At 41.6% G+C, this 17392-nt stretch overlaps 1 protein-coding gene across 3 annotated transcripts in view; it reads left to right on the top strand.

Annotated features, from left to right (window-relative positions):
- Nucleotides 1-32: 32 nt before the first annotated feature.
- Nucleotides 33-17392, top strand: part of STK24 (serine/threonine kinase 24) — a 68523-nt gene continuing 51163 nt past the window's right edge. Inside the window, exon 1 of one of the 3 annotated variants that reach the window (XM_074859385.1) lies at nt 33-127. In XM_074859385.1, the coding sequence (XP_074715486.1) occupies nt 59-127 (69 nt within the window). In that variant the 5' untranslated portion in view covers nt 33-58. Of the gene's footprint in view, nt 128-323; nt 732-17392 lie in introns of those variants that run through there. The other 2 variants (XM_074859386.1, XM_074859387.1) reach the window with 2 other exon arrangements.

Raw genomic sequence — 17392 nt, forward strand, 5'->3', positions numbered from 1 at the left:
CAAAACCCACAAGGCCGCGGCCCTGCGACGGGTCCCGCCGCTTCCCGCCCCGAGGAGGATGCAAGCCGGGCGCTCGGCAGCCGGCGGTGCTCAGGGGGCCCGGGCCGGCGGGTCTCTGTACCCCGCGGTACGTGCGGACGGGCGGGGGGCACTCGGGACCTTCCGTCTCCCCTCTCCCCCTCCCCGCCGGCGGTAGCCGATGGCGGCGGGGGCAGGCGGGGCAGCGCGGGCAGGTAGCCGGGGAGGAGAGGAAAGGAGAGGCGGGGCGGCGGGGCGGGCGCTCGCTCGCTGCCGTTGCCGCCACTCCTCCTCCTCTTCCTCCTCCTCTTCCCCCCCCAGGTTTGTCATCGTGTCGCCGGCAGGGCCCCGCGCGACCGCGCCAGTAACGGCTGTCCTGCGCGCGCGGCCGGGGGAGGAGGAGGAGGAGGAGGAAGAGGAGGGATGAGGAGGCCGCCGTTGCATCCGTGACGGGGGCCTGAGGAGCCCGAGCTTGGGGCGGCCCCTTTCCCACCGCCGGCACAGAGGCGCTGCTCGCTCGGGGGAAGGAGGAGGAGGAGGACGGCGACGACGACTCTGTGTGTGTGTGTGACAGAGAGATAAAGTGTGGAGATGAGCTAAGCCCTGTCCCCTGGAGCCGCCTGAGGAGACCCGGCTCCCTCCCCCCACCCCCCGTCCCGGCCGCCGCCGCCATGGCTCACTCTCCCGTGCAGACGGGCCTGCCGGGGATGCAGGTGAGGAGCAGCCGGGTCGCCCCCAGCGCGGGAAGGGCCAGCCCCAAGGGCAGGCACGGGCACCCACCCCCGGCGGCGGGCGGGGGACCGGGGAGGGGAGCGAGGGGTGGGCCCTCGCCTCCTCTCCCCGCGCGTGGGGACGGGGGGCAGCGGCGTGAGGGTGTGTGTCGGTAAGGGGGTTCGCCGGGGAGGAGGGACGGGGCGAGGGGAGAAGGCGCCTCTTCGCTTTGACTCGGCCCCGGGGGCTGGGGGCGGGGGTGGGGACGACGACACGGACGGAGCGGGATCTCGTAACCCGTGGAAACGAAACGTGCTGTCAGCACTTCGCGTAATGCCTAACGAGGTCCCTCCGCCTGGTGAAGCCCTCCCTCCTCCTTCCCTCCCTGCCTCTCTCCTGCCTCAACAGCCTCTGTTTTGGCGCAAGTGTGCGGAGCGGAGGGGTGCGTGGTTGTCTCCCCCTACCCCCGTCCACTGGTTCCCCTCGGTGTTTTTAATTCACGGAGCGAAGCGTGTCTTGATGGGCGGTTTTCGGTCCCGTTATTTTGACTCGATTAAGGGGAAACGTAGATAAAACCAGGGCCTGACAATGTTGACCTTCAGCGCGTGCTGCAGTGCCCATCTCTGTGGTGCTGGCTAGTGGGAGAGCTGTCAGTCGGGGGGGTTCGGGGATCGTGTTTGTTTGGCTCCAGGAGTTGGTTAGCTGCTGCTGTTACACGATGGAATTTGTTGGTTCTGTGTTGTAACTATATTTTTGAAGTAACTGGTGTGGCTTTCTGGTGACTGAGCTGGCTTCCCCCCCCCTGTTTTTCTTAGTCCCAATGCAAACTACTGCCAGAAAAACATTAAGGTTATTGGTATCTGCGTGTTGTCACATTTCCCACTTATTAGAAACTTCCCTGCCCCAACCTCCAAAAGAAAAACTTAAAAATGGCAAGTAGAGTTTTTCTCAATTTATCTCCTAGATTGAAAGTTTTTGTGCTTCACTTGGTTTAAGTATTAGTTTACTCTGGTTCGTTTTTCCATGAGTCAAGATTCCAAGTCATGATTTTTTTTTTTTCTTTGCATAACCTCAGAATTTGAATTTAAAATGTTACATGCTTAGGCATAGCATGAATTATATGCTCAGGCATAGTACTGAATGCCAAATAGAATATGTAGGCCCTCACTCTGAACTGATTAATTTATTGCTCTGTAGGTACTGCTGTTGAGTGCTCAAGTTCACCTTCCAAATATGAGCAGTTTGCGGATTACCAGAGAGACAGAGAAGTCAGGGTTTCTTGCTTTGGCTACGGCTAGATAAATGTTGCATTTTTTATCTATTTAAAACATGTTAGAAGCAAGAGGACTATTTACTTTGAGACAGAATCTGTAATGTTTTAGAATTAAAAAATCAGATTTGTAGCTGCTCAGAAGTGAGCGAATGAAGATTATTCCAGCAATATATGCGTGTACTGCTTATGTGTGTCACTGCGTGATCTCCCTGAGGACCTGCTTTTTTTTGTTGACTTGATTCGTTATTTAGTTTGTAATACTGTTAGCTGTACTAAATGGCAAACTAAATGAATGACTTGATTTGTTATTTAGTTTGCAGTACCGTTAGCTGTACTAAATGTGCACATAAATTGGGAGTTTACTTCAAATCTCTTTTTATTCAGGTCAGTGTTATTTTTCTCATGAATTTTTATTGTATTATGAGAGTTTCTCAAGTGTGAACTTTAACAGTGTAAAAAACCCCAACCGAACACCAAAGTAAAGACCTGCGGTAGGTAGAGGCATAAAGTCTGTCAGCAATGTGAATGCTACTTGCTAATTTTCTGCACCCAGTTCAAGATGTCTGTATCTGTTTCCATTCTGTCAGACTGTATAGCAATTCTATAGTGGTCTGGTTTTAGTACATGATTCTCTTTGATTTTACTTGCAGATAAATGTTCAAAGAGTAAGGTACATACAATGTGTGACATCTACTTAAATAAGAAAAGGTTATGTATGGTTTAGGACTTCTTGTTATGTAGAAGAGAGAGGAATAGAGCTTAGTTCTCTGGGTTATAATTACATTGCCTAAATCACGGGACTATCTTTTCTTTTTCTGTAGTGTGATCCCTCCTCCCCACCTACCAGCTTCTGCAACAAACGGTGCAAGCAGTGTCAGTGACAAGTTATGCAGCTTCTCCTACATTCTTTGCTGTGCTTATGCAAGAGAGCAGTCAGTATCCTAGCATGAACAAGAGTAACTTCTTGACCCCCAAAAAGTCACGCGCAGGGACAACACTTTATTAATGCTGTTTGGCGTGAGCAGAGTAGTGTGTAAATAGAGCTGAGGAATGAAGAATTAATGTATTTTTCTCTGAACAACATCATGATCGATGTTTGAGGAGTGATGCATAAAAAGTGAGTGGGTAGAGAGTGAGCCAAAGGAATGAAAAACTGTGGAGGAAATGTAGGATGGTGCTGGAAGGTTGTCAAAACCTGAGATTCGCTGTCTGCTGCAAAGTGGGCATGTTGTAACCTGAATAAAACCAGAGTTGGGTTTTGACCTAAATTTCTATGCATGCAAATAAGTTTGGACTCAAAGTTTATGCTGTCCTTGGTTTAAGGGCTTTGTGTAGATCTGTGGGTTTGGGGGTGTGGCATGAAGGTCCATGATTACTAAACCGAGAGTATGTTGTCTTCCTTCTTTATGCTTTATAGAAGTGACCTGGGGAGAACTCTTGTTTGTCTGTAATGCATGAGATTTCTGCAAGGCTTACTTGGAATGAGTGCGTATGACCTTGATTTTCAGATTGGCCTGCATTTCAAGGCTGTTGTAAGCTTCTATAACTTCTTCATGGAAGCTATATTTTAAATCATAAAGTACTGTGTTTATAAATTTATGGAAAGGGTGCTTGGTGATTCGTAATGTATTTTGAAGTATGTTAGGAGTGTGTTGAACCAAAAAGCTCAGGAAATGTAGGCTGGCAGAGAAAGTCTCAAGGGATGAAGCTGCAGAACATAGTGCAGCAGTACATCAAGCTGTTGGATATGTGGCAGCAGCCAGTTTTAAGGTAATCTTTAATAACAAAATGCTAAAATGAATAGTGATTAAATGTCTTTCTTCTCTCCCGACGTAAAAAGTTTTGGGGTTAAGCCGCATCTAGTTTGCTTTGTATTTTTCTTTGTTTCTGAAGTTGGAGCACCAGAAAAGCAGTTTTTTACCTTAGCTTTTTTGTGTACTTCGATCTGTGTGAAATAACTGTGTAGAACAGATTTTGTTAACCTACTTTAAAATGAGCCTTATATTATGGTAATAACAATAAGAATACTTTAAACTCCTTCTGAGGAAAGATAAATGGCTCCGTCAGCTTCAGATCCCAGAGAAGTGAGAAAAGCCCACAGATGGTTTGCCTTTCTGGAGTTAGCTGTGTTCAGGCAGTACAGTGCCACGGTTAGAATGGATCTAGGTATGACTTCTAGTTGTAATTCTAGGTGCTTCCATAGTAAAGGTAATTAAAAATTTCAGATGAATAAGAGTTTCAAGTACACTTCTGTGGCATAATGAACACTGATACTGATGGATTCCAGAGTTACTGATTAGAAATAATTATTGTCACCTTTTTTCCTGTTTCAGTCTCCTAAAGGGGGAAAAAACAACCAAAAAACCTAACCTCATCCTCCTCTAAATGCCCTGAAACCCCGAACCTTTTTTTGAACTCCCCAGAAAAATAGTTTTCTGAGATGCTTTATTTGTATTTTTAGGTGTGCCTCTGTCAGCTTTATAAAATTCCTAAGGTGATTTTAAAATTCCATCATCCTTAAGCCAAAGCCTCTTCTGTGAGATAAAAACCTTTCTTTATCTTCCTCCCTGTTAGTTTTTTGGTAAGGATAACAGCGTTTATGCAGCAAGGTATTTTTATTCATTCTTCATTGTTATTTTCAGTACAAGAGCTACAGGTAAACATTGACATTCACACTGTCTTGCTTTAAGAAATGTTAAAATTTTAACTAAATTTAAGTGGCAACTTGACAAATGAACAGAAAAGAAAGGTTGTTAAGTATAAAGGCACTATTTCTGGCTCAGAAAGTGTCCAAACTGTCAATTTTCTGGAGACTGGAAGAGTGTTTTGGGAAATAATGCTATTTACTTGTCTGTTCTTGCACTGTTCCCAAGATGTTCTCTTTTAACTGCTGTAGGAGAAGTGTTCAGGCCTAGAGGATCCTTTGTTCTAATCCAGCATGGCTGTTCTTTTGTTCTTACACATTACATATATATATATATATATATATATAAAAAACTTTTTTCCCTATTATAATTCACCCTCCTTTCACAATAAACTGTTGTAACTATTTTATGTGAGCACTGGTTTTGGTAATTGCAAAACATTAGGTTGCAAAATCTAAGGCACTGAAAAGGCCCTGTAACCTCTGCTGCCTTTCATTTTGTGGCTTCTGTGCAGGAGATTAATTTTCCTTAATTTAACTTTTTTTGAAAGTTTGTGCTTGCTGTTACTGTTTAAGTTACAGTTTGATAAATATTTTGCAGTGACTTACAGTACTTAATTATTTGATAGATCTTTGGACTATTATGATCATGGCTAATCTGGTTTAAAATATTCTGGGGATAGATGTCATGATTCTGTGGCATATTACAAGCTCAGTCCTTGGGTACAGGGACAGAATTTGTGAAAACAAAGTCGACATCTTCTTGCTCTGTAGGTCAAAGACTGTGCCAGGGCTATGCAATAGATGTATAGAGCTGTTTTAGAGAAGTTGACTCTTATCAACAGTGAAACAATTGATACTGGGAAGTTGTGTAGCAACTCCTGATGAATATGTGGATATTAAATTTTTTTAGTCATACACTCCTGAAATCTTGCTATTAAGCATGTGTGGAGGATTTAGAGTTGGTTTCCTTTGGACATGCTGCTATGGATGATTTCTTGGTGTTGTGCTTTACCTAACTTCCTAGGAAATAATTGTTAAAGGGTCAAGCTTCAATTTGGATAATGTTATTAAATCCTGGTGTACAGTTAAAATGACTGCATTTCTGTTTTCGCAGTCTTTAAGCTTCTTTGTTCTTTCTTTCTGTGGCCTTTGCAGGTACTTTACTATTAGGTGGAAAAAACCTGGTAAGTAACTGTAATGTATAGACTGCTCTGTGTTTGGGGAGCAGTTTGAGGTACTCCTAGTTTTTTGTGTTGACTTTGTCACTTCATGAATAATTGAAGGATTTATTAGGACAGCTTTTTGGAGTAAGGATTGACAATAGTGAATCGTTGTTTTTTAATTGTTTCAGCCCTTCTGTGGTTTTGGAGCTACACATTTTAGACATGCTTTCCAGAATTCTATTTAATTTTAAATGTTTATATAGAGGTAAGGTGGGGTGTTTACACAATGGCAGAGGAGGTGAGGAAGGGTACTCTAATTTCCAAAGGCTGGACTTACAAAATCTAGTGTTGTGTCTTTGCTGTGGTATCAGTCACATCCAAGATGGTTGGTCATCCTTGTCAGTTACTAGGTGACCAATGTCAACATTCATCTTTATCTTAACTGTTGTCTTCCCATTAGTGGCAACAGCCTCTGAACAGGAAAAGCACATTTCCATTGGGTGGCCTTCCAGAACAGGTAAATAGATACCGCTTATGGCAGTTGTATCTTTCAGGTATCTTACAGACCACTCAGGCTAGTCATATGTCATGGCAAGTTTCATGACCAGTTTCATGTTTGAGTAAGTGCCCTTTTAGTCAATTGTCATCTTTGTTTCCCAGAGAGACAAAAGACTACTGATGTAGTGAATATGTTTTAATATTGGGGCTTGTGTTATGAGTGGTGTACAAGGCTTTGATGTCAACTTGTATGATAGCATCTTTTGTGTTTCTGAGATAGTAAATGGATATATGTATCTTGGCCAAATTTTAAAATTTTGCTTAAATTCTTTTCATGCTTCTTTTCTTGGGGGAGAGGGGGGGAGATGTACCAAACACCGATGAACAAAGCTAGCAAAGCATCTAATATAAAATAATAATAATAGAAAATACTGCATCCATCCCATAATAAGTTGGTCCCTACTATACAAGAGAGATGTGGACAGGCTGGAGAGGGTCCAAAGAAGGGCCACAAAGATGATCAATGGACTGGGAAGCCTGCCATGTGAGGAAAGGCTGAGACAAGTGTATTTGTTCGGCCTTGAGAAGAGAAGGCTTAGGGGAGACCTTGTCACCATGTTCCAGTATTTAAAGGGTGGCTACAGAGAAGATGGAGACTCACTTTTTACAAGGAGTCACATGGAAAAGACAGGATTAATGGGTACAAGTTACTCCAGGGGAGATTTGTTTGGACACAGGAGGACAGCTGACCACAAAAGGACTGTTCTGGTTTAAGTCCAGAGGGCAACTGAGCACCAGCAGCCGCTCGCTCACTCCTTCCTCGTCAGTGATGGGGAGGAGAAAATAAAAGGCTCAGAGGTTGAGACAGGAACAGGGAGGGATGAATCACCCATTATGGCCATGGGCAAAACCAGACTGAATTGGGGAAAAAAAAGAAACATCAATTTAATTTGAACACCACCACCACTAATTTTCCAATCAAACAGAGTAGGACAGTGAGAAATACAACCACATCTTAAAAACACCTTCCCCTACCCTTCCCTTCTTCCCAGGCTCAGCTTTGCTCCCAGTTTCTCTACCTCCTCCCCTCCAGCAGCACAGGGGGGCAGAGGCAGGTCCAACTTGGAGCCAGGTGAGCTTTGAGAATCTTCATTTTGACAAAATTGCTAAGTCAGTTAAGCTGATGTGTTTGGGTTGTATGGCTAATTGAGTCTTGAGCCATGATCAGTACAAGGTGATGATGGCATTCACAAGTTTGTTGATACCAGTAAAGTGTTTGTTTTCCCAAGCTTATTTTAAGCTTTAGTATATTATCTGAAACGAAACTCCTGGATATGTTCAGGATGTATAGTTCCAAAATCAGATAAGTGTAGTTTATTTTGAAGAGGTGTATTGAATAGACAGTCTTTTTTAGTGAAATTGCTTTCATAAGCCAATAAATATTTTGTTTATTGGAAGTATCTATGCATGGAATTGTTCCCTGTTAGTGGAGAAGAGCAGATCTGAGAGTATTAAACGTTTAGGTTGTACAAGCATGAGACTGTTCCATGTGTTGATTCTACATTAGTATAGAACTAGGAGCCTTCTACAGTGTAACTTTATAGAAAGTGAGGCCTGGAACAGGAAAATTTTGGGAATGCTTGTACTCTCCTATTTTTAGTTGCACTGATGGCTTCTTAAGAGACATGGATTTGGATTTTCTTGCCAGATGATAGAATGGATGCAAGAAAAGTCTTCCCTCAAATTATGGGATTGTTGTAGATCTGAAAACTCGTTCTTTTTCTTCTTTTCCTCAATTAGTATTAGTGCAACATAAATTTGTGAATGCCTCTATTAGCATTATTTATTCAGCCATTTGTCATAATGGTGAGAATTTCCACAAAGAGCCACTACTTTTTTTTCTTCTTATCAATAGTTAAGCTACTTAATAGTGGTTATTACTGTGTATGATCCTTTTAGCAGATGGGAACAAGTGAGAGACATTGTTCTAAACCTGATTTTTGACTCTTTTCCTTAGCTGTCTTTCTTTTGGTGTCTAAAATACATTTTGGGTTTCACTGCTATGCTATGTATACTGATGATACTTGTTTGTTGTTTTCCTTATGTGCTAAAGATGTGGAGAGATTTTTCAATTGAAGTGATTTGCATTCTAATAGTGTAATGGGTGGAAGGCAGAAAGTCAGCTACAGGTTTTGAAAGTTTGTAGTAATGTTATATTAAAGAAAAAAAAAAAAGACCCTAAGAAACTATTCAGAAATTCACCATATTTGATTGGAATTTATTCCTTCTGAATGCTTGTAAAAAGCAGTCTATGATTACGTAACTATTAATTTTGGTATTAAACTCTTAACATTATACACTAAGCAGCTTTCTGAATGAAAAATATCATACAGTTACAGTGTGATTTGTACAGGGGACATCACACCCAGAAAATGGTAATAGTTAACTGGAAGTTTGGAAGCATCTTTGGATATCTGTGTTATTGATAAAGAACTGAATGTTTTGTATTTTGAATCTCAGATAAGTGCATCTTCCTTGAAAGTAAGTGGAAAAAAGATTATACAATTGCAGAGGAATAGTTTTATGATAGGCTAACTTTAGGCAACTTTTTTATTCCCCCTGGAAACATACTTAAAACCTGTTCCAGTGTAGCTGGAAATCAGAGCAAGGGAGTTGAACTGTGTGACAAATGTGAGGATTAATAAGGCCATTGTGATTCATGCTATATGTTTTTATCCTCATCTGTCTGTGACATCTAAAGTGTTTGAGAGATGCAGGGTTTTGCAGCTTTATTCTTTGCTTCTGCTCCCCGCCATTACGACCCACTGAAGTTTCATGACAGAATTTATGGCAGTTGTTCTTTTTATGATAGTTAATGTATTCCTAATTCTTCCAAATGTTGGCATTTTTTTTTTTCCCAGAAAGAAGCATTTTCATTATGGTAGTGTGTGTCTGAATTGAATAATTGCAGTATTGGAGATGGAAAGTGAGAAATATGGAATGCATATGTTTGAAGAATAAAAGAAAAGAACAATCACATGTTCTTTTTGATCATTGACAAATTCTCAGTGAAACAGCTGGGTCTTAGTTTTACGGCAAGTTAGTACAGATGAACACTTCCATTCTAGTCTTTGTACCTTTCATTAAACTTTTTGCTGATTAGTCTTCTAAAAAGAAAATAAAAATCAGTTGTTGCTGTTTGTAATAAAGTGGCTATCCTAGTTCAGCTGATTTTACTTTATTATTAATGAAACTGAGTAATAGCTACCTTTGGTTCAAATCTCAAGGCTTCTTAAAAATGTATTTTTTTTTCTTGTTTAGATAAAAGTCCCAGACTATAAATCCAAATACTTTAATATATTTTGTCTTTTGGGGTTAGTTAGCTGCTCTTTGAAAATATAGGTAGGGCTTGATATACAGTGCAGTAAAAATGAGCAGTTTATTTTCTGCATACTGCCTCTATTTTATTTCAGTTGTCCACCAACTGCAGGAAATAAACTTGTGAATTTTATCAGCTCTTCATATATGGTGTATATATATTGCTGAAATCAAAAACTTGGGAGCATCAGAGAAAGGTAGAATGCTGGGTAGCAAAATTTGAGGCTTCTTGTTCCTGAAAGTAGTTTTTCCTGATAGGAAACCACCTTATATGGGTGTTTTGGGGAGATTATTTTTTTTTAGTTGTGGGTTTGGGTTTTTGGTTTGTTTATTCCTCTCCCCGCCTCCCTCTCCTCACTGCCTGCTTTGATAGCCCAGGCTTGTGGGAGGGCTGCATGGTTTGAATTTCTGCATTTTAACCAAATTTACAATATATCTCCATTGCTGCCACTTCTGCAGCCCGCTCTTTGGAGGTTAAAGTAAAAATGAAAGCTGCTTAATACTGGTCTGTGTTGAGGTGAATAGGCTTTAGATGGTTTTTGAAAGATTGCAAGTGGTGATACAGGCAAACCTTTGCAGTCCTGCTTCTGAAATGGAGATCTGTGTGAATGATGACATCAGATGCACCAGCTGTTTACTCTGAATGGCTTTTAGTCTTGAAGTTCTCTGGGTACTTGAGAAAATTGCCTGTTTGAACTGCTAGATTTCTGTTCTCTGTTCTTTATAGAAATTAATTTAAGATGAAGAAATGATGTGCAGCAATGGTGTCTCATCAAAAGAAATTCATGTATTTGCACAGTAAATTTAGCAGTAAAAATAATTCTTGGATAGAAATAGTGTATCACAGAATAGCTGAGATTGGAAGGGACCTCTGGAGCACCTCTAGTCCACCTCCTGCTCAAAGCAGAGTCAACTAGAGCGGGTTGGTCAGGACCACATCCAGACTAGTTTTGAATACCTCTAAGGATCCACAACTTGCCTTGACAACCTATGTGTCAGACTACCCTTACAGTAAGAAAGGTTAAGTTTTTAATTTGGTGGTTTTTTTTTTTCCTTCCTGAAGTTTAAATGGAATTTCCTATATCTCAGTTTGTGCCCACTGCATCTTGTCCTTCCATTACGCACCACTGAGAAGAGTCTGGCTCTGTCTTTGTTCCTTTCCATTGGGTATTCACACATGATAAGATTTCCAACTCCCCAGCCTTCTCCAAGCTAAACAATCCCCAATTTCTCAGCCTCCCCTCCTACATCTGATGCTCCAATCCTTAACCGTCTTTGTGGCCCTTCACTGGCCTTGCTCCAGTATGACCATGTCTTGTGCTGGGGAGCCCAGAACTGGATGCACACTGCAGATGTGGTCTCACCAGTGCTGAGTAGAGGGGTAGGATGTCCTCCCTTGACCTCCTGGTAATGCTCTTCTTAATGCAGCCCGGGATACTGCTGGTGTTCTTTGCCACAGTGGCACGTTGCTGGCTTATGTTCACCTGGATGCTAAGGACTTCTCTTTAAAGCCCCTCGCCAGCCAGTCAGTCCACAGCCTGTACTGGTGCATGGTGCTACTCTTCCACAGGTGCAGGACTTTGCATTTGCCTTTGTTGAATTTCATGACAGTTTTGTTGACCTGTTTCTTCAGACTGCTGAGGTCCCCCTGAATGGCAGCACAAACAACTAGCATATCAACTGCTCCTGCCAGTTCTGTGTGATTGGCAAACTTGTTGAGGGTGTGTTTTGCTCCATTGTCCAGGTTATGAGTGAAGATGCTAAATGGTATTGGCCCCAGTGTTGACCCCTGGGTAGTGACTGGCCTCCAGCTGGACTTTGTACTGCTGATTTCCTAATCTCATCCCCATACCCTTGGACAGTGTCTATATTCTTCCTGGATCACTTGACCCTACTTCTACCTCTTGTATGCTTTCTCTTTATGTTTGAGTTTAGTCAGGAGTTCCTTTTTGACCCACGCATTCTTCCTGCCACCTTTTCTTGTGTTCCTGCACATCACATGGATCATTCTTAAACTTGGAGGAAGTAATGCTTGAAAATCAACCAGCTCTCCTTGATCACTCTTGTCTCTAGCATGTTTTCACCTGGAATTCTTCCAAGCAGATCCCTGATCTGTCCACTCTTCCTTGAGCTCTTCACCAGTAGGACTGAGGAGAAAACCACCTGGGCCTTTGTGCTCTTGACCCTCAACCCCAGGGCCATGTAGTCATGTCTGATATGCTCCAGATCTCCCCAGGCTATTTCAGTGGTGCCAGATGTGGAAGAGTAGCATGGGGTGATAGTCCAAGTGCTGAACAAGCCTCAACAGTCCTTGTCAAAACGTCCTTGACTGGAGTCCCTGTCAAACACCAAGCTGTCCAAGCAGTTCAGGTCAGCAGATTGGGACCTCCCATCCCTCACAGGGAGGGAGTCTCCCACTACTACCGATTGCAGCTTCCTCCTGGTGTTATCATAAAACGAATGGTTTATGTACCTTATTTCTATATTAAATAGATTTACTTGTGTAAGTAGTACAAAAATTTGAGCAAGAAGTTGATTCACCTTCTTGTAGAAGATAAAAGGTGTTTTGTTCCTTAATGTGGTAGGTTGCACACCTAACCTGCCATGTCCAAACTTCTGCTTCTGATGAATACCTATGAAGTAGTCGGTGTTTCTGTTATGGTCTTCTGAAACTAATTTCTTTTGCAAGTTGACATTTTTGTGTGAAAGGAACACCAGATAATCACCACACATATTAACAATGAACAAACCTGTAGTAGTGGTCTCAGAAACATCATGCCTCTCTTTTCTCCCTCTATTTTTATCTTTTGTTTTTATCAGTTGAAAGAAGTCTCAGTGTTTTATTTAGAATGTGAAAGTGTGTTGATGTGCAGTTGTGGGGCAGAGGAAGAAACCGCAAAGTCAATTCGTCAAATGGCAGTGGCCTTAAAGTCTTCCTCTCTGATTTCAAGTGTTCTTAATTTTGTGCTATAACATACATTGACTGTGCTATAACATTTAATTTGTGTTTGAAGTTCTGACTTGGATGCAGATAATTTGAGAACGTATCAGCTGAATGGGGTCAGATCATAGGCCTATTTAGTTGTATTTTGTCTTCGACAGCAGTTATTGGAAAATGTCTAAGAAAAAGTGTAAGAATACAGTTACTTGTAATACTTCTTCGGCATACTTCCACAGCTTCTGCTAAATTTTAGTACTCAAGGATTTCCAGAGCCAGAAGTGATTATTTTGATGGATTTTTTTTTTTCTTCCAGTAGTTCTCCAGTCTTTAATGATTTTGTAGGGCTCACTGTCTGCAACATCCTATTGCAGTGTGTATCTAGGTTTATTTGCATGTGCAAGAACAAGGTTCAGAACATTGTTTTTATCTCCAAGTGTGGCGGCAGACAGCAGTAGTCACAATCACGAGCCAGTTTACCATGTGGTATTTTATTTTCACCAGAAATCTCTGTACCTCTTCAGACCATGGTATTTTGAGTTCATCCTTGATGGGGAATGAGGATTGGACTGACTAATTGGAAATTGATGTGGTGAAATGAAAAGTATACAGAATGAGGTGTTGAAAGATGATTGTCTGTTTCAAAAAGAGCAGGCATAGAGAAATTAGAGATCTGCAAGTAAAATCAGTTGCCCAAATAAGCTTGAGAACTTGAATACAGAGATGGCTTGTAATTCCTGTAAGTTAAAGAGAAAAATAGTTTTTTAACCCTTTTCTACAGTAAGTGGATGAATAACCCTTCATAAAAGGAGGTTAGAAATAAGAACTGGAATGAGATGCAGAAGAAGACTCATTTAAAGCTCTATCTTAGGTCAGAATGGTTATGGATAAAGTTTGATCTAACTAGTTTGAATTTCAGTGACATTTTCTATTGAGCTATAGGGCCAGTTAGTGCAGATGAGAATTAGAGATTCCGAAAAATAAATACATTGTAAGACATCTATAGTCCTGGCTATAAGAAGAGTACTGGAGAGGTGATGTCAGAGTGGATGATACTGCTGGTTTCTCCAGGATTGTTCTTGACAGTTAGTGACTGAAAAGTGACCTTAACATAAAAAAAGGCAATGCATGCTGATAAAATTTGCTGATGGTACCAAATTTTAAAGGCACCAGTTATACTTGGGAAGCCGTTACTGAAGTACTACATAACCTTGAGGATTTGAATTACTGGACAAAATAGCACGAAGTGCAAGGTGTCATAAGTATGAATTATTACAGAGAACCTTTGCAATAGGCTGAGAGCTCATTAGTTGGAAATGCAGAGGATTCAGGAGAGGTGAGTGGGTTTAGCTGGTCACAGCTGAGTTTGAGCCATGAGGCCAAATTGAACAAATAGGATCTGAGAATGTATCAGACTATCTTTATTCTGCGGAAGTGGGCCATAGTGATGTTAGGTACTGAGAAGAGTTCATTTTAAGTGCAGTGTGTTTTTCTGACTGATTAAGGTCAAAAGTAACTAATCCAATGTGGAACAAGTACAGAGAGATTACTCAAATTACTGGGTGAATGGTGGCTCTGCTTACGGTGAAAAGTAACGGACTTTCCTCTGCATGGCTAAACAAGCCGGAGACTGAGACAGGGTGGTTGTGATTGGTGTTCAGAAGTGTGAAAAACTATTCTAAACAAAAAACAAATTCAAGTGGTTATGAAAGTTGAAAGATCTGTAAACATTAGATCTCAATGTTTCAGAATTTGTTTTTGGTTTGCCACAATATATATCCTGTGACACACTTTGAAGGAAATGTTTTGGTGGGAGAGATCTAGCTCCTTATTAAACAAGGTCATTAGCCTGATCCTTTTGCAGCAGGTGTTGCTGTTCTATTCTGTGGTTTCTAGCAATATTCAGTGTGCTCAGTTACATGAGGGCTCTTTTGCCAGTTCCCTTTATTTTAATATTGGTAGGAAAAAGCTGTATGCTTAGTGGAAGTTTGTAAAGAGTAGAGTCAGCAAAACTGTAGTGACAGTATCTGTGGAAGGGGTTTTCTCTATTCAGTCATATAGAGAGAATATTTATAAAGCTATTTGTTTATTTTGGCTCTGCTGGAAGTAGTTACAAAACCAAACAAAAATAAATTTGGTGAGAATCCTTTCCAGATGTGATCTTGGAAAAATGAATGGGAATTGGCCACTCATGTACTTTCAAATTCAAGCAGTTCACCATGTATCTGGAGGGCTGATCTCTCAATTTTTGAAATAGACCAGGTCATTAAAGAGACACCAACTGGCAGTTTTCCAAGAACACAGGTTGCCAGCAGTTTAAGGCTCTCACTTCAAACACCTGGTCTCCTGAGAAGAAAATTCAGACTTTCTTACAGAGTGAGAGTCCTTTTTTTTTTAAGTTTTTTTTTAAACAACTACTACTTCCTGTTGCTCAGAACAAAAATCAGGAATGGCAACTTTTAAATTTTAAAACTAAGAAATGAATTTACAAAAGTACTGATTTGAAAAGGAAAACTGTTGTGTGGGGTTTTTTTTATAATTACTAATTTCACAGGGAACTTGGAGAAGGAACTATTATTAGTAATAACTTCGTATTAATTCCCACTATTATTGAACAATTAACATTTCTAAACAGCTGCAAAAGTTTGATTGTAAAAAATCAAACAGGTATAATTCTTCCCTGCTTCTCAGGACTCCCAGGAACAGTTATCTTCCCTGCTTTTCTGGAATTACTAACACAAAATGACTGGGGAAATGTTCTTTTGCAGGTGTTTTATAAAACTGTCAGCCTAATACCGGAATCCCGAGAGCTCGACACTGTAAAAATGAAGCTGTGAGAGTTATGCTAGTCTCTGAGGATCATGGTGTCATGAAGTAATATACAATTGGAATAGATGGTTGAGGGGCAAGAGACAATAGGGGGTGAATACATATGGCCAACAGATCTCAAAGAGCTGCTGGCAGGTAGCCCTTGTATTTTTCTCCATACGAACAACTATAGTACCATATGATTTTAAGTAGTGTTGGCTTTTCAGTCTCTGGAGGTGAAACATGGAATTTTTTTAGGCCTCTGTGGTTGGGATTGGTTTGTGATTTACCCAAATGCCTTTGTAATGATGTAATGCTTAGATTCCTGTGGCTAGTGAGTGGAACTAGAAGGCTTGTGTGGATGGATTAGGCATGCACAGCTCTCTACAGCACATCATCTCAAATTCTAACACAGTATGTATGAAAGCATAGACTGAAAATTGTCTTCCACAAGGGAAAATATCTCATGCAAGTGTTAAGCTTGTTTTTATTCATGAAGAGTTCTCAGAGAAGACTGTTTTGAATATTTGAGGCATGAGGAGAACCACTACAGCACATGTTGTTTGCTGGTTCTGTGATCTCTTATAAATTGTGTCCCTGGAAGCGTTGATAGGGGTCTACTGTGTAGCTAAAGGATAAATACCCTTGCTGGAAAACATGAAGTGCCCTGGTCTGGTTTCCGAGTGGGGAATATATTAGCATATTATGTATGTATTATTTGATAGTGTGTAATAGTATATAAGTCTCATTACGATGAAATTAAAGGAGGAACAAGCTTCTTTTGGTGGAAGGGACTTGGATCTCTTGCTCTGTTCCTTTTAATAGCAAAAGGGTCATAAAACCCCATGTCCTTCTATTTGTTTCCTGAAACTGACTTTGGATAGAAAGATGGATCAATAAGATGTAAGTCAGGGGGAGCTTCTTGGGGCTAGTGAAGTCTTGCAGTATATTTCATAGAATCATAGAACATTTTGGATTGGAAGGGACCTTAAAGGTCCCCATCTACTTCCAACCCCTTTGCCATGGGCAGGGACACCTTCCACTAGATCAGGTTGCTCAAAGTCCCATCCAACCTGGCCTTGAACACTTCCAGGGAGGGGTCATCCACAGCTTCTCTGGGCAACCTGTTCCAGTGTCTCACCAACCCTCATAGTGAAGAATTTCTTCCTTATATCTAATCTAAATCTACCCACTTTCGGTTTAAAGCCGTTACCCCTCATCCTATCACTACATGACCTTGTAAAAAGTCCCCTCTCTGGTTTTCTGGTAGGCCCCCTTTATATATTGAAATGCCACTCTAAGGTCTCCCTGGAGCCTTCTCTTCTGAAGGCTGAACAACCCCAACTCTCTCAGCCTGTCCTTGTAAGGGAGCTGTTCCAGACCCCTGATCATCTTTGAGTCCCTGATCATCTTTGAGTCCCTGATCATCTTTGAGTCCCTCCTCTGGACCCGCTCCAACAGGTCCATGTCCTCCTTATGTTGAGGGGCTGAGAGCTGGACACAGTACTCCAGGTGGGGTCTCATGAGAACGGAGTAGGTGGGGAGAATCACCTCCCTTGACCTGCTGGGCCCAATTCTCTTGACACAGCTCAGGATATGGTTGGCTTTCTGGGCTGCAAGCTCACATTGCTGGGTTGTGTTGAGATTCTTGTCAACCAACACCACCAAGTTGTTCTCTGCAGGGCTGCTCTCAATCCACTCTTCGCCCAGCCTGTATTTGTGCTTGGGATTGTCCTGACCCATGTGCAGGAGGACTTTGCACTTGGCGTTGTTGAACTTTATGAGGTCCACATAGGCTGACCTCTCCAGTCTGTCAAGGTCCGTCTGGATGGCACATCCCTTCCCTCCAGCGTGTCGACCGCAGCACACAGCTTGGTGTCATTGGCAAACTTGCTGAGGGTGCACTCAATCCCGCTGTCCATGTCTCCAACAAAGATTTTAAACAGCACTGGTTCCAA

This window comes from Strix uralensis, chromosome 2 (assembly GCF_047716275.1).
Source record: "Strix uralensis isolate ZFMK-TIS-50842 chromosome 2, bStrUra1, whole genome shotgun sequence".
NCBI classification, from domain to species: Eukaryota; Metazoa; Chordata; class Aves; order Strigiformes; family Strigidae; genus Strix; species Strix uralensis.